Below are 27,830 nucleotides of genomic sequence, written 5' to 3' on the forward strand. Positions count from 1 at the left end.
ACATGAAATATATGTAGATGAGGGCTACTTCATGTGTTATGTTTGCCCTACACTGGCTTCAGCGTGTGTCCAGTATGTCTGCTTGTGACGAAGGATATATCCACTCCTGTTGTCACATAAGAACATATGTACACAAGATCTCAGTGTGGGTTAAACATGACAAGCCTGCTGACCCTTGGAAACTGATCCTGCCTGTTATAGTTCTTCCTTTCTCCTATATGTGTGCTTGCTTGCTTCCTCTGAAACATAAGAATTAAGAGCTTGCAGTATTGGTGAAGGGCTTGCACGCATGTGACATGTTTCTCCTAAGCCGTGCATGAATTTTGCAGTCACACTGGCGCATGAAGATGTGCAATGAAATGTTTGTACAATGGAACACAGAATGGTGATGTTGAACAGACTAATTTGTTAGTATTTTATGAGTAAGTGACTTTTTGCTGATTCTCAAATTATATTATCTTCTAAGGCTATGTTTAGTATTTGCTTCCTTCAATTTTTGTTGTTTTTAGTTTTTGCCTAAATTAAGTTGTGTAAGCCCATTGGTCAAGACTTCTCTTGATTTGTTTTGTATACCAATTCATTTTAGGTGCTTCACGAATATTAAATGTTATTCAATACAAATGTCATTTCTTAACACCCTCTGAAATTTGGCCATATCCCTGTAATTGTGGTTTTTGTTTTCTCTCTTTTGTAGTTGGAAACACTTTAAAGGGGCCTGTTAATAACCAAGTTACTTCTTTGATATTATATAACCAAACTATGTAGGATTAAATGTATATATAATTAAAGCTGACATGGCATGAAGAGGATGAAATTTGCTGATGCTCAGAAGCAATATGAGGAGATTTGCAAAAAGAAGCATAATATTGTGTAATGGATGCTGGAAGAAGAAACACTATCTGTAATGTGAATTAGGACTCAATAGATCCATTATTTAGAGGTTACCTTTATATAATACCATGTTTTATGTGGAGACATCTTCCAAACTGCTGATATAATTTGTGTTGCTTGCATATGAAAATAGTGATTTGCCGGTAGGCATGTAAGAGAGGTTTCATGGAAGTGAAGAGCCCTTGCTCCAGAGGCAACCATATCATTAATTGTACTTGATTGAAGCAAGCCCAGTACAGTATTACTCTTCTGTGTCAATTTCATGTAATTTATGTATGCTGCCTTGACTTGGGAATCTTCATTTTTCTTTAGCCTTAGATTTCATAGTCTATGTGCCCCCCCCCCCCCAAGAACTTGGCAGTTCCCTAGAGTTTAGAGAGGTGACATTGTTCTTGCTTAGTTCTCTAAAGAGTTAGTATGCTGTAGATCACTGGTTCTTAACCTTGGGTTACTCAGGAGTTTTGGACTGCAACTCCCAGAAGCCTTCACCACCAGCTGTGCTGACTGGGGTTTCTGGGAGTTGCAGTTCAAAAGCATCCGAGTAACAAAGGTTAAGAACCACTGCTGTAGATCTTAGATTAGATATCAAAACATGGTTGTTATAAAATCTGTTCAGATTGCCTAAGACTACATTTCTCTTTTCTTTGTTCTGCAAGGTTTTGGATCTAATTTGCAGTGTCGTTATTGTTTTGTAAATGTTCTGGGCCTGAACTTTGCTTTTTGCAAGAATGGGATGATACATTTTTAATCTTGGTGTTGAAGAAATAACATCTTTTTTTTTTACTGAAAATAAAAATTTACTTGCTAGGTTAAAATTATGACTTTCAGCAGATTGAAGAAATCTTATTGAAATATAACTGATTAAAGTTTCATGTGAATGAAATACTGTATTTTTCTGTGTATAAAACTATACTTTTGTCTAAAATCTTTAGACTAAAAATTGAGGGTCGTCTTATACACGGAAGTAAGCTGAGGAGAGAACAAACACAAGTGGAGGGGAAAGCAGGTATCAAAGTGATCCTGCAGTGCTTTGATCCCTTCCCTACACTTGCTAAACCCCACTTAGATTTCTTAATTTGGGATTAGAAAAGTGGGGGCGTCTTATACATGGCAGCATCTTATACGCGGAAAAATATGGTAATATCCTCAGCAGCAACAGCAAAGTATTCTGTTTTTAGAGTATGCATGTGTGTTCTAGACTAAATTTTAAAAGTAGCATTCTTTCCCATGGAAGATGAATGCTGTGCTTAAGATGGTGTCTGGCTCCCATGATTTTTCTAAGCATTTATTTGAACTAAAAGTAATAGATTTGATTTTAAAATTTCTTGTTCTGTGAATGGTGGTCATCTTCTTAATCAAACATCTTAAATGTACCAACTGTTAGAGCTCTGCTTGATTGGCTTGGGCTAAGAAAGAAATAAGAATTGCCATGCCCACCGTTGGATGTGGTACAGTTTTTTGTACACTGCAATAAATGAAAGACAACTTTTGTTTTCTTAAGGGAGGAAACTGGATCTTGCATGTGTGGGTATGGTTGAAGTCAGGTACTGTCAGGTAATCAAGGCAGTTTACATTCAAAAACAATACTGTAGTCTTTTCACACTATAAACTAACTGTCATAGTATCACTTAACTATCAAGGGATGTATTTAGGAACTTCCCAGGAATGTATTTATTTATTTTTTCTATATTGGCATTTATGCTTGACAAAGTAGAGGCTTGGCAAGAATGAATGCTATAACCAATAAGGTAACCAAGTAGTTCTTTGAAAATATTCTTTGAAAATATTTGACTGTGAATAATTTACCTGACACTGCCCTTCAAACATCATCTTCTTGTATTTATAGCTCTGTTTATGACTTTGCATGTGTCTTAATTGAACCACAAAAAGTGCTTAGTTGTTCACTAGAAGCATTTTGGAATTTTCAGTGGGTTTTCATTTTGAAAATGCTTAGCAGAGCTTAAGTGGATCAGATTTTTCTCTGGTTGGCTTTGTAGTTTGGAACCAATCAGAGTGGATTTGATTTAAATCATAAATATCAATTTAAATCATGATTTAAATGTAAACATCAATTTTTAATTTAAATCAGTTTGATTTTTAAAAAAATATTGATTTTTTAAAAGCCACACTGCAACCAACAGTGAAATGTGTGGTATTACAATTCTTTGGAATATTAATATTCTTAATAGTTGTATAATCTGCAACAGGGGTTCCCAATTTTCAATAACCCAGGTGTTTTACTGGGCAACACCCAGAAACCCTGGGCAGCACAGCTAGTGGTAAAAGCTTCTGGGAACTGCAGTCTAAGAACACCTGGGCTAGCCAAGTTTGGGAACAACTGATCTACAATGTTTTTTTTTTAATGTAGGCTGAATTACAACTGTAACCATAATTTTAAAAAGTGTTTTGTAGAAAGAGTTAATAGTAAAAGCAAAGACTTATCCTGAAAATGTTTAAAGAATTTGGCAGGCCTAAATATTTCCTTTACGTTTATTACTTAAACATATACAGTAGCTTGTTCCATGAGGCAAATTGTAATGCTGGCTGCTTGGCTTCAGTTTATCTTAGGAGTGTCGGGAAAGGTTTTCTTTGAAGTAATGCCCACAGAAAGTGGAAGTTGTGCCACGGCTCGCCAGGCAAAGCAGAAACGCAAATCTCACAGTCTTTCTATACGACGAACCAACAGTTCCGAGCAAGAACGGTCAGGATTGCAGAGGGAAATGCTGGAAGGCCAGGTAAACATGACTGGACTAGAAAGGGTGCGGGGTATGTGTATGTCTTCTACAATTACAGGTTTCACTACTGCACTGTTAGTGCAGATTGCAGGACTTTGGTAGTAATCTATACAGCAGCAAGTCTAACTTGTTATCACCATCAGGGTTTCTGAAATCCCATGCAGAACAGATATTGATGTAGTGCTTAAGGCATATGATTAACTGTAAAGGTAGTGAGTAGGTATCTGGCAGTGAGAATATCTTTGGTTATGCCTAAGGGTTGTGGCCTTTACCTCTTTTATGCTCACCACAATCTTTTCATGAAGCTTGTGGTTAAGGCCACTCTTCTCACTCTTATGGCTGAACTGGCGATCAAAATGTCTGTTTAAGGCTTCATAAGCCATGCTCAATGAAGGCAGGAACAAGAATTGATACCAATCACTCCTTTCCTTGCCCATATTTTCCTTCTTTTGCATGCCAGCTTTGGTTTGAAGATCTTATCTATTAAGCCACATTTCTCAATTACATCTGAACTGATGACATCTGAGTAATTGATAGTTGCAGCCAGAAAAAGTGTATCTTGGCTTATTTTCCTGGCCTGTTACTTGTAAAAAAGACAGAGTTCCCTGGTTAGAAAAGGGGCTTGGTGGAGCAGCAAGGAGTGCTTGGCTTTGTACTTATTCCTAGTTTTGTAAATCGGGGCCAAAATCCTTTTCCACAGCTAAGCAAATGGCATAATGTGTGGAGTCAAAATGTCCCAAGTTACTATAGACATTATCAATTGCATGCTGAGTCACATCACTTAGCATGGAACAAATAATGTCTATGGTTATTTTTTAATTTAAGGCATTTCTCTTCCAAAGATTATTTGGAAGAGTATTTGCCCATTTGTTTTATGCCAGTTTAACTAGGCAAGAGGATTTGGGGCATGATTTTTGAAGACTTGACTCTCCAAATTGTTCAATTGCTTCTCATGTCTAAATCCAAAACTTTACCTCCCTGCGCCACAGTGAAGGTAAGAGTCCTGTGTGGCAAAATGAATACAGGCTCTTTGAGTTAACTGGAAAGTAATATTTGCTGTCTCGTGTTTAAAAGACAATTAAACAAGTCCAATTTCCAGGAATATTCACAGAACTAGTGAAACTTGATTAAAAAATTAAATGGGCTTTAGGTTTGATTTCTTCTGGCACCAAGTCTTTCCCCCTATGCTGTAGGATTAAAAGTTTGATCCAGTTTAGCTGTTATGAAGATAAGAAAATCTCAGATTTTACTGTAATAGTCTAACCTATTGTGTCAGTTTCTTTGAACCTAGCTGTTCTGATTTGAAATTTGGGATCTTCATAAACTCCAAGCCTGCCTCTAGAATTGTGGCCAGTTAAAGAAGGTGCTTGCTTATTTAACTTGCAAAATATCCTATTAATTGTCCTCCTTAACCTTTGAGTAAATGAATGTAGCAAGCAGTCTGCCAGCCTTTAAGAAAGGATTTCTTTGAACAGTTTGGGAAGAATAACCCCATGCACAGTTTCTTCTGTAATTACTGAGCCAGCCTAGAAGTAAAATTGAAGGCTGTGCTATAGCTGCTGGGTTGTATTTTTATGGCAATCGGTTTCATGTAAGAATGTAGGGTTTTTTAATTAACCCCCCCACACACTTTTTTGTATTATCATAACATAGTCTTCGTCCACTTTATCCATTTCACGTTCCTGCACCTGAAAGGCAACTGAAATATTCAAAGAGCATTGAGCTCCCCATCCCCCGAGAATATCAAAACATTGTTTTACATTGTTCTTGTATGGGCTTTGTAGAATTTTTTTTGTTTATCAGATAGCCTTACTATTCTCATTCTTCTCTTCACTATATACTTACAGATGTTAAGTATACTATCCAGAATACTGCTTGTGTGGTGATAAATATGACTTCCTGGTCTGGTAGACTTGACTCTGTGGCCCACAGAGAACTCTATTACAAAACTCTGTTGATCCGTAATTTCATTAAAGATTCCTATAGATAATGAAATAAAAGTAAATTTGAATTTGAATGATTTTTAAATCTCTGTTTATAATAATGAGTACGTGATTTCAGTGTAGGCTTTGAAGTCAAATGGCAGCTTGTGCCTGTCATACAGATAGGAATAACAAAATCCTGTCAACTATACCTGTAACTGGAATATTTTCATCCTCTTCAGGATTCAAAGCTGCCATCATCTGTTAGGAATACACTTCTGGAACTTTTTGGTCAAATAGAAAGAGAGTTTGAGACCCTCTACATTGAAAATCTTGAATGTGAGTTTGTACTTATACAAGTTACTGACAAACTATGAAGTTAAAAGAAATTGCTGATAAAATACACCAGATACATGAAAAATGTTATTATGTTCCAGATAATTAATCTGGACCTCTGTCTCCATAAACTACTGAATTATCAAGTTGGTATGAACTCAGAAAAGGCAGTTAAATTTTCCAAGTTATCTGCTGTGACTCCTGCACATGATGTGCCTGCTTGAAATCCTCTTGTACAATGTCTTTCTAGAATTCCTTTAGCTTGTAAATGTAATAGGATCAAAAAGGTAGGTCTCTAAACCAGTATTGTCTCCCAGAAGGTCTAAACAGACTTGGATAGGCTTCTGCGGATAGTTTAGGAGTTCTGTGTGACATTGGTGTAAATGGAGGAAAATGTATGCATTCAGGCTTTCAAATTTTCCAGCCAATGTACAGTGGTCTCAGGAAAGAGATGAGTATATGTGTCCATGCTCCTCCCATAGTTCCTGGAATGTAGGGAGAAAAGCATCTGTATAGGACTATGGTATCTACTGTATATTAACCCCTTAAAGTGAGGATTCCTTAAAGTGTGGCATAAGTTCTTATCATTCCTTCTGTGGATTCATTCAGGTTTCTATTTCTGAGTATCTGGACTGAACGTTCCTTTTTAACTTTGCATCTAATGTTGTTATAATGTTGTGTTCATTGTTTTCCAGTTTTGAATGGAAATATAAGATCAAGTTCATTGGCAAGCAATGACTTGCTAATTGTGGAAAAGAGATAGTGATCTTTACTTCCTGAATTTTCATTTACTTTTACTGATGGCTGTTTTGCATCAGCTTTATCTTAGAAAGTGTGATCCTAAAGCAAATTCCATATGGTGAGGTTCAGTATGGAACCTGCTCCAAGTTTGGTGGCTTCTCTCTTGAGATTATTTACCTTAATACTAGTAATGTGTTCAGAAGTCCCTTTTAGTTGAACACTGAAAACATTCAGCCTACAGAATTGTGGCATTGGAAATGGGGAATGTGCAGTACTTTAACAGTTGTGATAGAGAATGCTTACTGTTTGCATTAACATGAATTTTTATGCTACTGCTAGTACGTAGAGAGATTGATACACTTAATGAGCGCTTAGCAGCTGAAGGCCAAACGATTGATGGAGCTGAACTGAGCAAGGGACAACTGAAAACCAAAGGTAAGAAGAATGATGACAAACATGTCTCTCTTAATTGGCTTTTTATAGCTTAAGCTGACTATCTGTTGGAAGGGTATTAACACCAGTGTTCAAGTAAGATAACAAAACATCCCTAAAAAACAAACAAATTTCCTTTCAAATTTATTTGTCTCAACAGCCAGCCATAGTACCAGTCAGCTCTCTCAGAAATTAAAGACTACTTACAAGGCGTCTACTAGCAAGGTATGAAATGCATCAGATTTTTCCTTTACATACTGTTTTACTCTCCATTCTTATTTTGGCGGTTTTATGTTAGGCACTCTCTCTATGTATATGTATGTGTGTGTGTAAAAGCTAGTGAAAGCTAGCAGAATGTTTGATAGCTGTATCTTTAGCTCATCAGAAACTTTGCTTCAGAATAATGCAGTAAACACCTGATTAAGGAAAGTTAAATGAAAATGGAATGCTAAAAGAAGAATTGTAGAAAGGGAAACTATGAGGAGATGATGTTTGAAAATGTTTATAGAAAGCTAAAATTAATAGCGTTTTAGTTGGTGTGGTATTTTTTAAATTTGGTAGTGATTCTTTTGAAATTAGTTGTAATTGTGAGTATATTTATTAAAAGAGTTAAATCCATTCTACCCATTACAATAGCACTACTAGTTTGTGGATTCTACTTTCTGTAATCCCTCTCCAAAAGAATTTGTCAAGCTATATTCTGCCTCTATAAAAATAATACTTATTCATCAAAAAAAGAAGGATATGTGGAACTGTTATCTTCTTCCAAAACTTTTTAAATAAATCTGGTTTTTGGATGCAAGCTTGTATTTTTACTTCAGAAGAATTTAAAATTCATAGGATCAAACTTTCAGTATTATTCACTAGCCAGTATCCTGCCTTGATTCTGTTATGAAATTAGGGTTGTTAATAACCTGAACAAAGACTGTCCAATTACTGATTGATTTTTGCTTTCTGGCTGGTTTTTAGTAAGGCTAAACAACAAAAGTACTCTTCTCCCCTTATATATCTTCTTAAAATAATAACAACAATAAAAAACCCCAGAGCTTTATACTTACAATTTGAATTCAGCTCCTTTTTGCTCTTCCTGTAGCATAAACAATTTAATGAAATCTGGCACCTTCTGTAATAGGACTATTTCCCTCATGTAATCTGTTCCTTAAGGGGCATGGTGGATTGTGAGAAAGGCAGTATGGGTGGATTTTAGCTCCATTTCCTGCTGCTGGCCTTGTGTGCCCAAACTTAGTGTGGCTGATTTCTGCCCATATCAGTTGTGCTTGCACAGGCATGTGTGTTAGGAATGGAGAAGGCTTGTTACTTTTAACTGCACCCCCACCCATGTCTCTGAGATTTGGATGTCAGTGAGATACTCATCACCTATGGAGCCTCCCTATTTATTGAGAATTTATTTCCTCTGTAGAAAACCAGTACTGTAGAGTTTTTTTGCTTTATCGGCATTTTATATGTAGGTTTTTTTCAGTGTACATTTTCAGTATTCAGTATCAAATAAGATAGTACTAGATCACAAATAATCCAAATGTGTTAATCTCATGAGGTCTTCAATAAAATGTGGAAATGTTCATTTGGTTTATATTTACAGTGCTCTTCCTAATTAAAGGAAATTCCAGCTTTTCTCTTTCCGTTTTCTTCACTATGGATAGTCATATTGTTGGATGGAAATATACCGTTATTATGTATGAATGTATCATTAATCTATTAAATATGAACAGCAAAGTGTTCACTTTTAAGGACAACCAATAGAATGAAGATTTTTTTAACTATTTAATGTGTGTTATAGATTGCTGTTCTTTAAAATAATTGCTTAAAATATTTATTTCTTCTCACTTGCTACATAGCGCTCAAATTCTTTCCCAGGCAAATCAGGTGGACCTCGCAACTTCAGCGTGGGAAGCTGGGAAATATGGGGTGGCGACTCCTGGGTAACTGCTTTGCTTCCCAGTGTGCCAATATGCATGACCAGCTAAACAGTAGTGAGTGGTGGAACATGCAGAATCTCATCTTAACCTGTTTCACTCTCTGGATATCATATTTGTCAACTGTGCCCTCTTTGAGGACCTGGTGCTAAACATTTCCAGTCATTTCTTGCTTTTAGAACTTACTTAAAAATTATAGTTTAAGAAAATGCAAGCGGCTTTTCCCTCTTAACATTTCCTTGTTACCATTAACAATTACTGAAACAGAATAAAATAGGCAATCTGCTACTGTAGATTTGTAACATAAGCCATGTTCTCTGCATGGGGAAAATGACATATGGACACATCTATATTTCCAAGGGCAAGGGTTTTCCCCCTCACAAATAGTTAATGCACATATTTTCATATCACTGCTCCATTATGAGAAGTGGAGGATTGGTTCATGCATACAGTATACTAGCTCCCATTTGTTGGTGTGAGCTAAGTAGGGAGTGGGTTGGTAAGAGGCATAAGTAGAATGCACAGATAGTTCACTTCCCATGACGGTCTGCTAGATCAGTGGTTTCCAACTTTGGGTAACCCAAGTGTTCTTGGACTGCAACTCCCAGAAGCCTTTACCACTAACCATGCTTTCCAAGGTTTCCAGGAGCTGCATTCCAAGAACACCTGGGTTACCCATGGTTGGAAATCTCTGTGCTCAGATTGTATGCTGCGTTCCTGGGAGGAAGACAGATTGGTGAATCAGTTTTTAAAATAGAAGTAACTGCCCTTGGGGGTTTAGAATTGTCTTTTTGACAGTTTTGTCATAGCGTGACAAAATTTTTCTAAGCATTTCTTGGTGTACTACACAACAATGGGAGTTATAAAACTCAACTAAAGTAATTATGAATAAACTTTGTGACTGGATTGTAAGAAATCTACAACTAATTCTAGTCATTTTAAAGAGGCTTTGAGCTTCATGAACAGCAGCTTCTGATCTTCTGTGCAATATGGGAAACCTAAACTGTGTAGTTTAAACTTTGTAGTCTGCAGAAAGGTTCCCAATATGGTGTAGTAGATATAATAATGGACTAGGACTCAGGCTCAGTTCTGCAGCTCTACCATGAAAACTCACTGTATATGTATCTATGTGGATGTGTGTGTGGATGTGTGTGTGTGTAACTGGTAAAACCACACCTTAAACCACTTACTTTAAAAGCCCTATTAGGGTTGCTATAAGAAAGTTCTGACTTGATGGCACATAACAACAGCCTTTAAAAACAACTGTAATATTGAATAAATGTGCAGTTCAGAGAAGAAAAAGTCCAAATCCATGCACAGGAAAATCTCTTGGTGTTGTGTCTATCTGCCACAGGAAAAATATTTTCATGTGTGTGCGCGCTAAAATTTAATTGCATCATATAAATTGAATTGTATCTTATAAAATTTGAATGAACTTAATTATGCAATTTAATTTTACTTTAAGGAGTCATAGCAGAAGTAATAACAGTTCTATTTGTAAGGAAGTGTTAAAATGGGACTTAAATGATTAGTAATATTTATTTGAACAGCTAAAAGAGATCACTAAATATTTGCAGTAGCTTCCTGTATCCGTTAGGAGGTCAATCTACTGTGATGATTGGTCAAAGGACTGTAACAATGAACTGATTGGTGATCAACTGTAGATGTCTGAGACTGTGGTTACAAGGGAACCCTATATATAACATACATGACAAAGGCCACAAGGTGGCATCCTTGTATGTTGTATATAGGCCTGTGGCCAAGTGTGGATAAGTGAAGCTGTAGGTATCGATCTCATAGATACAGGGATCCTACTGAATTGTAAACTCCTAAGACTAGCTAAGGAAAATAAAGATAAACGTCGTGCAACAACAAAAATCCCATGTGCACAAGCAAAGAGCAAAATCTATTGTTAATTCTGATTCGAGTAGAACCAGTAAGCCCCACTGATTGGGTCTGCTCTAGTTGGTACTAATGATTAGTTTTAACCCAAAGATGCTTTGTTCTGAAGATTAAGGAATTGTAATTCCAAAGGAAACAGAGTTTACCTTTGCTTAGATAACAGAACCAATTTGCAGATGGCTTGAATGAAGGCTTGTACAGATGTGAACAGAATCTGATAAAGAAAAATACGCAAACATTTAGGTGGAAGGTAGTAATACCTTTCTGAAGTTGATGCATTTTGATGTTTTCCTAGTGTCTGTTGTAATTCCCTTTATTTAACTAAATACAGTAATTAAAGTGCATTCCCCATCCTGCTTTTCAAAGTTTTATACTGTACAAAGAGCATAGCTTTTCAAGTGCAGATAGTCCTGGTCTCTATTTCAGAAAATGGGCATGAAAGAGATTGTTTGTTTGGGTATTTGGCTATTATAAACTAGAAAATTTTGCAGAACATTTTGACCTGTCCTATAAGAGGATCAAGCCAAAGCTTCTGAAGCTGCAAGTAAAATCTGGGAAATTTTAAAAATCTCACAATACAGTAGATTGTATCTGCAGTCTGCAGAAAATAATCCAGTACAATCCAGGTCGCGTAAAGTGTTGTAATAAAGTTGACATGAATGTTCCTTCAAGGAGATCTTGTTATTTAATGGAGATGTAGCAGTAAAATTGGTTTGCTTATGAAAATCTGTACTTAGTCCTAGTAGGGTCTAAAGGAACACACATCAGTAATCTGTACTAACTCTTGGAGAAGGCCAAATCATAATGTTTCTGTCATGTGTTGACATGCTAAACTGGACAGTCACTATTGGGTTGATTGTGTTTCATCTGAGCGGTTCATATACAGTAGGTTCTGTCCTCTCAGGCTTTTGCAAAAAGAGATATCTCCTTTGCAGTTAAGGCGACACCACAGCTTTTGTCTTTCTCAGGCTTCCTGGTATAAAAGAAGTGCTGGTCTTAATGGTGGGTTTACGTAGCACAAACTGATGAGCAGGTTACTCAGTTTAATATCATAGTGATGTTGGACACCTGGCAGGTCTTTATGGTACTTTATATATCGCATTTTCCAGCAGAAGAAAAAACTCCATCAAGCCACACACAAACAGCCATATTTAAATAGGTGGTCCCATGAATTTTTTATATGTAGAACTTAATACACATAGTGGAAGGCTTAGTATTAGTACTTATCTATCCATATCACAGACATTGTTGGTACATCGTGAATTAGGAATTTAAATGATCAGTTGCTATTTGTAAAGTTTTTAGAAATGAATATATATTTGAATTGTGAAAGAGAACCAAAACATCAAACAGCACTGGAGATGGGTATCTACATTCTGGGAAAAGTAGACTTCTCTCTTTGAGAACTAAACAAGCTTGTGCAAAGGCATCAAAGATTTCTTGAGAAACAGACCTCAGTTAACAGTACTGAGAAAAGACTTCTCCCAAAGTGTGAGTGCTGAATCCATTCAGATTTCATAAGAATATCTATAAAGGCCCATAATTGTAAATCTTGTGGATCTGCATTTGCCTCTGAAACATTGTACTTGGCCAGTGTTGGCAGGAATATTCCAGGCAGAGAATCTTAATAGCCTAAACAACTAAACCAAGGCTATTGTATTTGAGACATATCACAAGAAGACAAGATTCACTGCAAGAGAAAATGCTAGGATGAGTTGAAGGCAATAGGAAAAATGGAGGGCTTAATATCCGGTGTATTGATTCAGTAATGGAAACCACAGCTTTTGTTTTGCTAGTCATGAGCTAGCAAAATAATTGTTAATTGTAGCATCTTTTGGAAGTTATAAATTGACAGCTTGGTGATAAATCAGAAAAAACTTGAAGGCACATAACAACAAAAGTTAGGTTCACATTATAACCTTCCATCTAGTAACAATTTTTCCACATGACTGTTTCCACCCAGAAGAGTAGCCAAAGATATACTGTAACTACCAGATGGGATAACTGTAGTAAAATTACTTTCATATGCAGACTTCAGTGCCTTTGTAATAATAGTAGCCATTAAACCATCCCCTTCTAATTTATGTGCATGACTACAAACCCCATTACTAATTGATAAACAGCTGCTGTGCATTCCATGCTGCTAATCTGGAAGGCTTCCTAGCCAGCTTGCATGTCAGAGAAAGCTGCTCACATCTTCTGTGAGCTTGGCCCAGTTCTGCAGCATTCTCCCACTTCCACCTGGGGATGAGATGTTGCAGCATCCACAATGAGTTGTAATAGTAAGAAATGACTGCTGATAAATATGCCGAGTGGTTGGGGAGAAGGAAGCGAACATCCGTACTTGTATCATAGAATAATGATTGCCATGCTTCAGACATATGTAAACAATTGATTGAGAATAAAATAGTGTAGAGACTAGCAGCCACTATTGACTACATACACCATAGAGTGACTACATGAGCTAGAGAAAAGCAGGGAATAATCTTTGGGTAAAGTATAGTTACTGGAATTTATGGAATGATTTGCAGTAATCCAAACCTGAAAGTTATGTTTTCATATTCAATTTTACATGGACTTTTAAAAATAATTAAGTCTTTTAAAAGAGAATATATGGACTTTTTAGCAAATAAAGAGAGTAATTTCTACATTGGTACAAGGTTCTGCAGAGTAGGCAATGAAAATAAATGTACTAAAATGAAAAGAGGAGTTAATCCAAATGTGTTTTTCTAAACAGATGGTGTGTAAAGGTTCTGTCTTGTGAGCTTTTCCTTAGAATTCCAAACAGTTCAGAAAATTAAGTCCTTTAAATTTCTTAGCTATCAAAGAAATCATCTTACAATTCACCCCTCTGTTCCTTGAGGGGAGTTGTGGATCTGAGAACCCAGCTGGACCCTTCTCCTTTTATTAACAGTTGAGGAGTATTCAGGTTCTGTTACTAAAATTTATTCTACTGTTCCACTTCTCACACAAAGCCTCCTTTTTGGTTGAAGACATTAAATCTGACAACTGAATGTTAATACTGTCTTGAAAATGTTATGATTAATTCCACACTCTGGTTCAAGTACTAATCTCTACCCGTTTCCTTTTCAATGCATCCATAGTAATTATTGCTCTGAACCAATCTTGCTCATTAACTACTTAATTATAATTCCATTTAGGTCCTATTTCATCATGATAAAGAGTACCAAAGGGAAAAGAAGGAATACTATCACTCTTCACATTCTTCCTTTAGTCCTTAAATTTCCTTTTCCCCCAAAGTGTAATGTGTTGATAGAACACCTAATCTCTTTGCTTTCATTTTTTAAAAAAGATTGACCATTCCTAAGGCCTTGTTTGTAAAAGTAGAATAAGATGTAATTGAACTCTTCTGTTTTGTTTTCTTACAAGATGGTATATGTTGCATCGAGGGTTTTGGTTTTACTAGGCTCTGTTTATAAAACATTTTTAATTCTGAGGTTGCGTAAGTTTCTTAATAGCAACTGGAGTAGATTCATCATATCAATGGAACTCAAAGTGGAGGTGACTCACCAAACCCCTATTGATTCAACAGGGCCCATTCTAGTTGTGACTTGCTACTGGATTTAAGCCAATGTCTTTAAAAATGAATATACACATACCCTTATTTCATGCCTTTTGATTGTTTTTAAGGTGACATTTTTTCATATATGCACCAGTTAAAATAATCCTTAAACTGCTGCTTTTGGAAATAGAGTCCTAACCTAGAAGGGTTAATTTGTCATCATTATATACAGCAACAAACCTTGATTTAAATAAATAAATAAATAATTCCTGATCCCCTTCTCTTTTCTTTCCTAATGTTTTAACCCAATTGTTGAAAGTTTTCTTTTATGTAATTCTGTTGTTTTTATTGTGGTATCCCATGTTGTAAGCCACCTAGAGTGGTCTATCGACTAGATAGGTGGGATATAAATAAAATAAATAAATAAATAAATAATAAATAAATAAATTTACTATCAAGTGTATGGGTTGGTCTCAGACAGAATCATATTTAGATTAGGTCCATTGGGAAAAAAATATAGCAACTAATTTAAATCCCGTTGATTCAAATGAGTTTGTTCTAATTAAGTCTGGGTCCAACTCTGTACTTGATAGGAAGTCACAGCCCTTTAAATTCTGTTCTCTTGAACATATTGATATAGTACATGTTTTCACATTTTTAAAAATTAAATTTTACGGCTTACTAGAAGAAATCCACCTAAGGCATTGTATGAAGAGTTTTCTGCATCCCTTAGTTGTCAGTTTCTTTTGGATACCTTTCGTAATACCCCCCTGTCCAGATTAGAAATGTTCATATTGAAGATCCCCTCACAGCTTACTCCATAACTTTAAAGCAAAACAGTCACTAGCGTTACTTTTCACTAGAATGTGCATGTACTGTCTACGTTTGCTGCTAAGACTTTTATATGTAGACAGTCTAGGAATGGTGAAGTGTGACAGCACCTTTAGTAAAAATATGTACTCTTTGAGCTATAGAGGGAACATATGAGAAGTTCCATTATGACTTAAGCCATTAGTCCTAACCCTTTCCAGACGCCAGATATGCTGTTAGCCCTGATCCACAAAATGAGACAACTTTTTTAAAGCCTTCAGTTAGGAGTGTTAAGTTAAAATGGTCTTGGGGACTAAGTTCCCTGTTGAATAGATGGTCAGGGGATATGCTTAACACTTTCGCAGGACTGAAAACGCAAGTGAATTGCAACTCCCAGCGTTCCTCACTCCTGGCTAGTGCAGATGGGAGTTGCAGTCCAGCAACACCTAGGAAGCCTCCCATATGCACCTGTAGTAGTACAACTCATCTATAGATCCCAATTTAGCAATTACTATATAATAAAATGAGTTAACATGTGAAAAAGAATCATATTGCCGTATTAGTGTAGCATGTTGGCCCAGTATATATGGCCCAGAAAGGCAATTATGTTTGGACCTAGCTTTGTTTCTTCTGTTTTTCCTGCCTTTGCTTTTGTGCCACAGCATGAGCGAAGATTAATATCCATGATTCTGTGTTTTAGAACACAGCTCCTGCATTTGAAAATTTTTTATTATATATGGAAAAGTGCAAAAGGAAAAGAAGCAGGGAAATTACCAAAAGAAGCAAAGGCAGTTCACAATGACAATAAGGTTGACATCTTTTTAGCCTGTAGGTTGATGCAGACAGACCCTGTGCCCAGAATAGTGGCCCATCAGAAATGATAACATGCGTATTTAAATATTACATGGATCAGTTATATCTTCAGACCATTAAGAGATACATGGTGAATGTTTCTTCGCAACCATGGAGCATACAGTTGTGTTCAAAATTATTCAACCCCCACTGAAATTGAATGTTTTGGCCATTTTGACATTGATTTTGATCATTCAGTCATCTTGCTTACATTTACATGAAAGAGGCACGTGTAGGTCAGAGAAATATAACCTTAAGTTTATAATGAAATAACCACAAATGTCTTTTCTGTGCTCATATCATTATTAGTTTTTATTCAACCCCCAAGTGACATTCAATCTTAGTACTTAGTACAACATCCTTATACAGTTATAACAGCTTTTGAACATGAAGCATAGCTTGACACAAGTGTCTTGCAGCGATCTACGGGTATCTTCGCCCATTCTTCATGGGCAAAAGCCTCCAGTTCAGTCAAATTCTTAGGCTTGCGCACTGCAACTGCTTTCTTTAAGTCCCACCAGAGGTTCTCAATCGGATTTAAGTCTGGTGACTGCAATGGCCACTCCAAAATGTTCCAGCCTTTCCTCTGCAACCATGCTCTAGTGGACTTGGAGGTATGCTTGGGATCATTGTCCTGTTGAAAGGTCCAACGTCTCCCAAGCCTCAGGTGTGTGACGGACTGCATCACATTTTCATCCAATATCTCCTGGTACTGAAGAGAATTCATGGTACCTTGTACACGCTGAAGCTTCCCTGTACCTGCAGAAGCAAAACAGCCCCAAAGCATTATTGACCCTCCGCCATGCTTCACAGTAGGCAAGGTGTTCTTTTCGTCATATGCCTTGTTCTTCCTCCTCCAAACATAGCGTTGATCCATGGGCCCAAACAGTTCAAATTTTGTTTCATCAGTCCACAGAACACTATCCCACAACTTTTGTGGTTTGCCCACATGACTTTTGGCATACTGCAGTCGACTCTTCTTATTCTTGGGAGACAGCAAGGGGGTGCGCCTGGGGGTTCTGGCATGGAGACCTTCATTACGCAGTGTGCGCCTTATTGTCTGAGCTGAAACTTCTATACCCACATCTGACAAATCTTTTTTCAGTTCCTCAGCAGTCACACGGGGACTTTTCACCACTCTACGCTTTAGGTAGCGCACAGCAGTCGAAGTCAGCATCTTCTTTCTTCCACGACCAGCTAGCATTTCAACAGTGCCCTTTGCCTTGAATTTGCGAATGATGCTTCCTATGGTGTCTCTTGGTATGTTTAACTTCTTTGCAATCTTCTTATAGCCATTGCCCTTCCTGTGAAGACAAATCACCTCTTCTCTTGTCTTCCTGGACCATTCTCTTGACTTCACCATGTTTGTAACCACACCAGTAAATGTCTAGAAGGAGCTGAGTATCACAGTCATTTTAAAGCTGCCTAATTGGTGCTTATTATGCTTGATTGGTGCTCGGTGACATCCACAGGTGTTTTCAATACCTGATCGAAAACACCTGAATGAACCTCTCTTCTTCAGAGTGGTAGTCTTTAAGGGGTTGAATAATTGTGGCAATGAAGAAACCACAAAAGAAACATTTACTACTGTATTACATAAACAATTGATGTTATTTTAGTTGCATTTGGTTCTTTAAAACGTCCTTGTAGGATTTCATTCTGAATACAATTCCAAATGTACACTATAGTCCCTAAACCCCTTTACAGCATTGGGGGTTGAATAATTTTGAACACAACTGTAAGTCTGTTTGTAAATGGAGAGTCATTTATTCCTGTTAGACACCATAAGAATGTAGATTCTGAAAATAGCAAATATCAATATGAATTGTGGTTTTCAGTGAAAAAGAAACCACCACAATGTTCCAGAGACTCATTATCCCTTTTGCTTCGTACACATCTGGCTGTGTTTTCCGTAAAAATTGTTGTGATGTCCAGTATACCCGGAGCAACCATTTTTGCTGCACCAATCTCAAATTTTAAATTTAGAGGAACCCCACAGAAACCAAAGCAGTGTTCTGCTATTCACTTTCTATAGCAGTGGTCCCCAACCTTGGGCTTCCAGATGTTCTTGAACTTCAACTCCCAGAAATCCTGGCCAACAGAGGTGGTGGTGAAGGCTTCTGGGAGTTGTAGTCCAAGAACATCTGGAGGCCCAAGGTTTTGGGGACCACTGTTCTATAGGATTATCAGATTTTTAGTCAAGTCCAGATTCTTCAATATCAAAATTGCTACATTATGAGAAACATTTATAATTGTTGATTTAGATTTCTCTAAAGATCCAGTTAATTCATCTATATGTACTGTATATAAATCTGAGTTCTAAAATGCTTCTTACAAGAGAAACTTTGCAAAAGTGTGAGCTCTTGCTTCCTTTTTATTGTTAATTATTTTTAATATAGTAATTGCTATTTAGGGAAGTTTTTTTTTCTCCCAGAGTTATTTAATCACAGCAGATGAGTGAAGTAATTAACATAGCATCGAGTAGTGCTTTTTGTCTTTTATGATTACTATTTAAACTTCATGCTCTTTTTGAAAGGAGTGATTCATTGACAGAAATCCTGCTCCACAACTTTACTCCGCATCATATGGATGACACTGTCAATCATGGCAATTTTTCTGAAATTAAAAACAAAAACAAAAACATTTCCCCTACCCTACCCCAAAGGTTGTGAGGTGTCCTTGGGTTCCACTTTATTATGGGGAAGCCATTTGGGACTGTGGGATGGATAGAAATATTTAATTTTTGAAAATCATAGCCACTGATTAAATCATCCTGGCAGCTGGGACTTTTGGAAATTAATTAATCTGTCCTCCAACCCCCAGTTGTTTCCTCACAGTGAAAGGGATACCAAAGGATCCTTGGGATCCATGGTGGTGGAGGTAATTAGAAGTATCTTTTTTCCAAAAACTTGCCACAGCTGATGACATCACAAACTTTATGCAGCATAAGTTAAAGCAACAGAACTTCAGCTATAGTTCTGTAAAAGGAACTGGCATGGGCTTCCAGGATGAATGTCATTAGCTGTATTTTGAGTACTGTTTTTTAATTTGACATGGTTTTAGATTTTAACGCTTTCCTTCTCCCTCACTTTACATATTTTTGGCTAGTTATGTTTAATAAGCTGTCTTGTATAGCCCACAGTAGATGTCAGACAGAAGGAAAAGCTAAATGCTCCTCAGATTATACCCTTTGGTTTATCAGAAAAGGGTAAGGGAGATCTGAAGGTTTGCTGCATTATGACCTCCTAAAATGCTTTCACTGGGCCAAATTCTGCTCTGGTACATGCAGCAGAATATCTTGACTTCACACAGGACAAATTTGGTCCCATTATTTTTTAGGAGAGAGCAGCCTAGAGCTTATGCATCCAAAATTTGTGATACAGTTAAATGTATCGATGGCTTTTATGTTGTGCATTTGAATAGGCTGGCAGTGGGGAATGGTGAGCGATTGTTTATCTGTACTTGTATTTTAAATCTGTCTCTTGCTATTCTTAGATTGTGTCCAGTTTCAAAACAACAACATCAAGAGCAATCTGCCAGCTGGTGAAAGAGTATATTGGTCATCGGGATGGGATTTGGGATGTCAGTGTCGCAAAATCTCAGCCGGTGGTGCTGGGGACTGCATCTGCTGGTAGAGTTCCTATGCCTTGTTTTCCCTGCTGCTTGTGATTATTTTTAAAGGATCATGCTAGCAACATAATCAACTAGTGGCCAGTAGATGCTCAGTTTTGCTCCCACTTTTCATATAAGATGGAAATCATTTTGCTTTAAAACCTCTGGAACATCGTTTGTTTTTCTGCTAGGAATGGTGCGTGTCAGATACTTTAGTTGCTGGGGCCAAGATATTTTCTGGCCAAACTGCTTCACGGTTTTATGGGTAGACAAGCAGTCATGTGAAGAATGGCCAATCAGAGGGTCAAAAACCACTGTGAAAATTGCCCTTGCACATGTTTTTTGTTAACAGGGTTTGGACCAATATGTTACTTGCTACTTTTAAATTTTTTTTAGTTACAGTATTCTTTTTCTTTAAAAAGCAATCTAAAAATAAACAAAGTTGTCCAAACTTTGAGAAGTTTAGATAGCTACCTCTCTTCAAAGTAGGAGCTCATGTTCTGTCTTTCATAATTTTAAACACTTACATTAAGGGTTAGCTATTTAAAGTGTTTAATTCTCTTCTTACATACTTACTGCCTCCTTTGTTTTCATGAATTATTGTGTCAGCAAAAGAAAACTGCTATGGTTTGTCTTTTAACTGTTCCAACAGTTATATCTTTTAACTGTTCCAACAGTTAAAACCAGCCCGAAAAACGTACAAGAACCATCTGTTCCAACAGACTTTTGGAAAACTAGCATATTAAAAGTTAAGAACAAAACTGCTAGAACATAAAGTCTAGCATTTACATCCTAAATATTTTTTTTCAATTTCTCTTTCAGATTTGTAAGGAAAACCTTAATTTGTTTTCATATTTTGCAGATTTCCTCAAATCTTACACTAAAGTATTTCTGTTACTATGGATATAACTTGTATTTGGTCCAACAGTAACATCACAGGTTCTGAAATATTCTGGCAATTATTTAAATGGGGGTTACTAAAATTACTGACTTTAACTTGGATTCTTTCATTGAGCGGGGAGTGGGGAGGCTGGACCCAATGGCCTTATAGGTTCATTCTGTTCTTCTACTCCAGTACTGTACATTGAAAGAGAGGAGACAGATTTTCCTCTGATTAAAATGAAGATTTTTTGATGCTTTAGTGCCATCTGCTGGGGATTAAAGAAAGCAGAAAAGCATGATGTGAAGAAAAGGAAACCATCACATAGTGTGCCTTCTGGGCATTTGAGAGGGAATAATTTCTTTTCCCTGCCAAGCCACCCCCCAACTCTCACAGTTGCTCAGGAAAAGTTTGCAAAATGAAGGATGGGAAGGGAAGATTTTATTTCATGAGCTGGAATGTCTTAATGGAACACCAGATTGCATTTATAGTCAAGAGAGTGCATTACCCTAAAATCCACTGTGGCAAATTCATACATATACGCTTGTTGCCCAGTTACAGAATCTGATTGTGGCACAATTAGATCCCCTGAACTCAGATGCTTTTCACCAGAGTCAGTATAGCTATTCTGCTGAATCACAAAACTGAGAAGTTTAGGAATGTATATGAACCAGCCCAAACTGACTGACTATGCAACAACAAAGCTTCCCGCTTGGTGACAGCCGTAGGGGACCTGGTTTTATGAATCCTCTCAGAGACATTTTGTCTGACTTTAAATTGTATGTAAAACCTCTATCTCCTTTTCTTGCCAAGTTTAGCTCAGAGAGCATAGTTTGCTGTCCTTGACCTAGCTAATAATGCCACGTTTTGCTGTCAGACCCGGCTTACACTGTGTAAATTAAAATTTAAAATTTAATGAAATATGCTTTATAGGAAGATAAAGCCTTTCTCTGCCTTTGTCTTTATTACAGATCACACTGCTTTACTATGGAGCATAGAAACAGGCAAGAGCCTTGTCAAATATGTTGGGCATGCTGGATCAGGTGAGAATAAATTCTTGTTGAACAAGAATAACAGTATAATGTTTTTGTGTGACATCTTCCTATAAGGACAGGTTTGGGGGGGTAGTAATACATAGACAAAGTTTAGAAAACACTTTGAGCGTACAAAAGACAATTTCTTAAAATGGTTAGAGTCAAGTAAAATCCATGATAAAAATTTTAACTGTGTCATTTATAATAAGAACATTTCAATGAAATGCAGTGTCTGAGCATGAAAGAACAAAATGTAATAGTTTGATAAACAGGCTTTCAGATTTCACATTTGATAACTGTGTACTAAGAAGACAGGCTGATATTCTGCTTGTAGAGCAATACAGTCTAATTTCATTAGCAGTGGCTACTTTTTGGAAATGGGGATTGTGGAAAGGAGAAGGTCTTTAATTTCTGAAAATCACACTTACCAAATGATCGGTCCCAGTCATTCTACCATCTGCAATTTTGGGAAACGGAGATCCTCCGATCATACAATGTCCAGCAGTTTTCCCACAATGTAAGGGGTCCAATGGGAGCCTCGGGAACCTCGTGGAGGGTGGTGGAACTGGATTTTAAAAAATTTCCAGTTGCTGCAGGTGGTGACATCATCAGCCTTCTGAGTCATAGCTGCATGAACAGGATTTCAACCAGTAAAAAGTCTTAAAGTTCATTTGATCATCAGACTGTTCTGTGCAATATGCAAAGTGAGGTGTTAAGATTTTGGACTGTACCATTTCAATATGAAAGTGGATAGATGTGAGGCTTCTGAATACCTTGTGTTAAAAGCCCACTCTCTCTAGTGAACTAGCACGCACAGTCTCTTCTTATGACTTCACCATATAAATACATATAGGATGTTATGGTCTTCTTATATGCAGAGAAAATGTTATTTCCTGTGGGATTCTGCTAACGTGGTCCATATAAGTCATAGATCGGCTGTGATTGGATCAGGCAAAATACAGCCTACTGCTGTGAGACTTCCCTTAGTGATTGCACACAGTTACCTTTTCTTCTTTAACCCTTTTGAGTTCTTTCTTGAATTTCACCCCAATTCCCTATGATATTGCATTTTTCATACATTAGAACCAGGAGATTCTTTTGTTGGCATAGATTTTCTATCACAGTAGAGGTCCATATTTGCTAAATACACAGTATAACTGCATAAACTTCAGTAAGAACTTCATCTGAATGTGGTGGTGTAACAATTATGTGTTCTTGTTTGTTCTTAATACAGTAAATTCCATAAAATTCCATCCAACAGAGCAAGTGGCTCTCACAGGTATGTATATATTTTGAGTTCACAAGTCAGCTGGATACAACTGATCTTTAATTTTTTTTGTATGTGTTCCCTTTGCATTATTGTTTGACACAAGACCTGATTTCACTGTATCATGGCTATATTCTGTTTACAGATATCTTGCATATGGACAGTTATAGTTTCATCAGTGGACTGGAGGATAATTTATGTTTTCTTTTACTAGAAGTAAGTTTTTAAATAATGACTGAAATCCTATTGCTTAGCATAAGAAAATCTGTAACTTTCCATCCATTTCTAGCTGGCAAATAAAGAGTCCTTATGATGGTTCTCAAATGTGCATGCATATGCTGGCTTAGTACATATGTGCCTCTTCCCCAGGAGGAGTTTAGAATGGTTTAGAATGGACTGAAAGTTATGAATTTTCTAATGCTAAACAATAGGATTTCAGCCAATATACAGTATAATCAAAAATAAACTGTCTTTTCACACTCTACTACTTTTATTGGAGCATAAGCTTGCATTATTACAGTGCACCATTCCATAAAAAATATGTGGCGTGCTGAATATGGTAGCCTTCTCAGAGCTCACTTTGATTTTGGTGCAACAGGCCAGCATAACTGCTTTATTTGAGATAATTGGAATTGATGTTTAGCATTTATCTATCACTTCTCTACTACCCCCTCCTTCGAGTGACATAATAAGCTTTAGCCCTCATACTTGAGAGAATTATTTCGGGTTGGGGGGGGATAAGGGGTAATTTGAGTTTTCTAGAGGGTGTGCTCACTTTAGTAGCTTAGCTTGTAATTCAGGAGGGGATGGCAGGGTACATTGAAATTGTGAAGGAGTGGATTATATGTGTCATTTTGATGAGCTGCTAGACAGTAAAATCTCTCTGAGTATATGTGAACCACTGAAATTTTGTGACTTGAGTTTGCTTAACAGATTATTATGAACTTCCCAAATAATAAGAGGTTAAATTTGGGCATAATATTAAGCAACTATCATTAAAAAAAAATTTGGTAGTATCTGTAGTTTAGACAACTTAGTAACAACAAAGTGACCGAAATTCAGGTGTCACATTTCTAGTTCTTTAAGACATAGTTTGAAGGTTTGGGAATAGGCATCAATGCACTGTTTCCTGCTCATTAATAAAAGTTTCTGTGAATTATGCTTTTCTGAAACTTTGGAACTGGCAAACTGATTTCAGCAGTTGCTGCAAACTTGGGTTGCAATCTAGAATCAAAAACATGGTCTGAAATACCGGTTTGGAGGGATGGTTTAAACTGTTTGTCTTTTTATATGCCATGGTACCACTGGAAAGTGTATGCTTGGGAAGTGCAGGAAAAAAGAGAAAATTCAGCTTGTCACTTGTTTCCAGTTTTCTGTACTGTAATTTGGAGGACCAACAATGTGACATTTCAAGTGGCCTCTCTTTTTCATATTCTCTTAATTTGCTCTGCAGCTTCAGGAGACCAGACAGCTCATATTTGGAGGTACATGGTGCAATTGCCCACACCTCAGCCTACCACAGACTGCAATGTAAGTGATGAAGTCTGGAGTGATTCCAAGCGCTGAGGATTTTTAAATGCCATGGTTGTCTTTCTATAAATACCCTGTTTCCCTGAAAATAAGACCAAACCTGAAAATAAGCCCTAGTATGATTTTTCAGGATGCTCGTAATATAAGCCGTACCCCCCAAAAAAGCTCTAGTTAAGTGAAAGCCCACCCTCCACCATTGTACAGCAATCAGAAGATGGCATGACTGTATTTGAATAAACGTAGATTGTTGTACATGAAAAAAATAAAACATCGCCTGAAAATAAGCTCTACTGCTTTTTTTGGAGCAAAAATTAATATAAGACCCTCTCTTATTTTTGGGGAAACACGGTAGTCTGAACGTTTTAAGCCCTTTCTCATAGTTTTTGCCATGTATTGTTTTACTAGTTGTCTTCATAATCATTGTATATGCTTGTCACATCATGGTGTAGATATATTTGTGCAGTGTAGCTTGATCCTGTTGCTCTGTTCTGATAGCGGCTGTTGCCTACACCAGTGCAAACTGGTTGGGAGGTTATATTACTCACGTTAGCAACTCAGTGCTAGCAATATTAGAACCAGCAACTGCAAAAACATTTCCTGTGGCTTTCACAGCTGCTGTGTATCCCTTCTATATCAGTCATGCTACTGCAGCCAATTCCCCATGCAACCGTGCAGGAGGTGCCAACCGTTTGGCAGCTTCGTATCTGGGAATGCTATTCTTGATGAAATAGAGGTTTCATAAAATCTTTTAAAAATATATGTTTATGCTTTAGAATTTTGGCAAAACATTTTGTCCTAATTTGTCCTACGAGCCCAGGATAGTTTGCTATACAAAAGCATAATCTCAAGAGTCTGTACATTTTTGCACATAGCAATATTTTTGCATATAGTAAATAAGATAAATCATTCTGCAGAATCCAGACAGCCTTAACCTTTCCTTGTGTTGTATGTCTTCCCCAAGTGTACTCTGCAATTTCATGGACTTTCTCTACAACCTAATCTTTCTTTGTCACACAGTGTCCTGCTCTAAGTCTTTTTTTCCTCCTTCAAGCTATCTGGCTTGGCAGTTGCATTGCACAGCGTGAGTCCAGATGGCAAAAACCTTTGTGCTTGTATGAGATAATATCCATGTTACAAGTCAATACCAAATGCTGTAAGCCACAATTAACTTGACATTTTTGATGCATTGAAGTATTCTCAAAATTTGCAGCAAATGTCTGGAGAAGATGAAGTGGAATTCTCTGACAAAGACGAAGCTGACGGAGATGGAGATGGCTGCGGTGATTGTCCCACCATCCGGACTCCTTTAACTTCCCTAAAAAGCCATCAAGGTGTTGTCATAGCAGCAGATTGGCTGGTTGGGGGCAAGCAAGCTGTGACTGCGTCATGGGATAGGACAGCAAACCTATATGATGTGGAGACATCTGAACTTGTGCATTCTCTGACAGGTAACTCTGTATGAAAGCTTTACTTTTGCTTTATTATTTAAACTAAGTGAAGAAATAACAATGAAAAAAAAGTACCTTGGGAAATAAGGATGAGCCAGCACCACAGGTTATTATAGATTTGAGTTTAGGATTAGGGAGTTTGACAGTTTGAAATCTCAAGTAGAAAAGAAGAAGGAATGTGTTCCCGTACCTGACATTTTATCAAAGGATTTCTTTTATCTTTTGATCAAGCACCTTTAATAGATGTATGAATAAGAACCCCTTTTATATTTTACTCATACAGAAGGTATTTTAATGAGATTTTTATTGTAAAACAAACTAAAATAGCCTAATATTTATATTACGTTAGCAACTTTTTACTTGTTTTCCAACCTATGTACCAGCGTCAAAACTTTAGTACAGCTGGGCTTGTGTTATGAAGTGAGCGATCAAACATTTGGAATAACTCAGTGTAATAAATTATTAGGTCATTTTTTTGTCCAATGAAAAGTTATGTGGAAATAGGCTTACTATACTTTAGGTCCATTTTTTTTTAAAAAAAGACAATTTAAAAATTCATAATGTTATTTTGTAGTTTTAGGGATTAGAGAGCAGTAACTGTGGATACTATGTCTAAGGAGGAAGATGTTGAATAACAGAGTGCCAAATATGTTAAGCATTTTTACCTATATAAAATGACACTTTTTCCTAAAATAATTAGAGGAAAAATTGAGGGTTGTTTTATACACAGAAGGAGGCAGTCGCATGCGCACTCAGGCGCCTCTTGTTGCTGCCGCTGCCCAGTTGCCTCTTCCAGAGCTCATGGCTTGTCCCCTCCAGTGGCTGAGGCAGGAGATGGAGACGGAAGCAAAGGAGCATTCACACGCGCTTGGGCGCCTCTTGCTGCTGCCTCCCTGCCTTGCCCGATCACCACCTCCAGTGGGACTGACGGTCTCAGCTCACGTTTTGTCCCCTCTGGTGACAAGAGGCAGCAGGAGGCAGAGGCAAACAAGCACTTGCGCATGCTCGGGCACCTCTTCCTGCTGGAGGTGAGCTCCGGCAGTCGCACTGGAGGAGGCGATTGGGCGGGCATTGGAGACAGCAGCAACAGGAGAGACGGAGGTGGAGGAGCAGTTGCCCATTAACTTCTCCTCCGCCTCTGTCAAGGGTCAAAATTAGGGGGCTGTTTTATACATTGGGGGGGTCGTATACACGGAAAAATACGGTAATTTTGTGGATAACATGGTTCATGTTCATTATTTAACACATTTCTCCACTAATGTGGTCGCTTCAGCAGGTTAAATGAGAAGGGTGTGGTGTCCTCATTCTTTATAGAGTGAAGACATAAGTTGTTTCCTTTAAGTTATCAGTCTGAAGTTATTGTCATGATGGAATGTATGTATTGCTGCACATAATTTGCTAGTGACAATCTGTAAGCTAATGATGGTTTGTTATCTGGTACAAAATAAAACTGTGATATGGAATATTTAAAGCGTGAGATAGATTAGATCAGATACAGGCAGTTTGCAGTCTGTAGCGCAAGCCCCACCCCAATTGTCCTTACAGCCTTCTGAAAGTACCATTTGGCTTTCCATGTACCTTGCTTTAAAGTTTGAAAATTTTTATTTATTTCATTTCAGTCTAGTTTAGTTTTGCAGCTACTGAATTTCAGTAGGATCAGTGAGGTATGGCTTCTGGTGAGTGACTGCAACTTGGCAGACTGTCCGAATTTGCCAACCCGTGGACTAGGTGGTTTGTTTTAGATCTTTCAGTGTTGATTTTGCAGCCCTCAGCTTGATCTTTTTTTAAAGTTTTAGATCGATCTCTGTTAAATACCCACTGTAGGTCTCTTTGGTCTAGGAGAGGCTTCCCCAATCTGGTGCCCTGTAGATATGTTTTACTTCAGTTCCCAGGATCTCTGGGCATTTGCAATGCTAGTCTGGCTCATGGGAACAGACGTCAGAAATATCTTACATTGGGAGATTGGGGAAGGGTAGTCTTG

General features: G+C 37.4%; 1 protein-coding gene across 3 annotated transcripts in view; it reads left to right on the top strand.

The window, feature by feature from the left end:
• WDR37 (WD repeat domain 37) overlaps positions 1-27,830 on the top strand; it is a 51,164-nt gene that overhangs the window by 7,322 nt on the left and 16,012 nt on the right. For 2 of the 3 annotated variants that reach the window (XM_020779688.3, XM_078378535.1), the window contains exons 2-10: positions 3,450-3,626; positions 5,791-5,887; positions 6,965-7,060; positions 7,218-7,282; positions 19,574-19,709; positions 21,542-21,613; positions 22,839-22,883; positions 24,325-24,401; positions 25,612-25,849. In XM_020779688.3, the coding sequence (XP_020635347.1) occupies positions 3,489-3,626; positions 5,791-5,887; positions 6,965-7,060; positions 7,218-7,282; positions 19,574-19,709; positions 21,542-21,613; positions 22,839-22,883; positions 24,325-24,401; positions 25,612-25,849 (964 nt within the window). In that variant the 5' untranslated portion in view covers positions 3,450-3,488. Of the gene's footprint in view, positions 1-3,449; positions 3,627-5,790; positions 5,888-6,964; positions 7,061-7,217; positions 7,283-8,913; positions 8,998-19,573; positions 19,710-21,541; positions 21,614-22,838; positions 22,884-24,324; positions 24,402-25,611; positions 25,850-27,830 lie in introns of all 3 variants that reach the window. The other variant, XM_020779687.3, reaches the window with a different exon arrangement.

This window comes from Pogona vitticeps, chromosome 6 (assembly GCF_051106095.1).
Source record: "Pogona vitticeps strain Pit_001003342236 chromosome 6, PviZW2.1, whole genome shotgun sequence".
Lineage (NCBI taxonomy): Eukaryota > Metazoa > Chordata > Lepidosauria > Squamata > Agamidae > Pogona > Pogona vitticeps.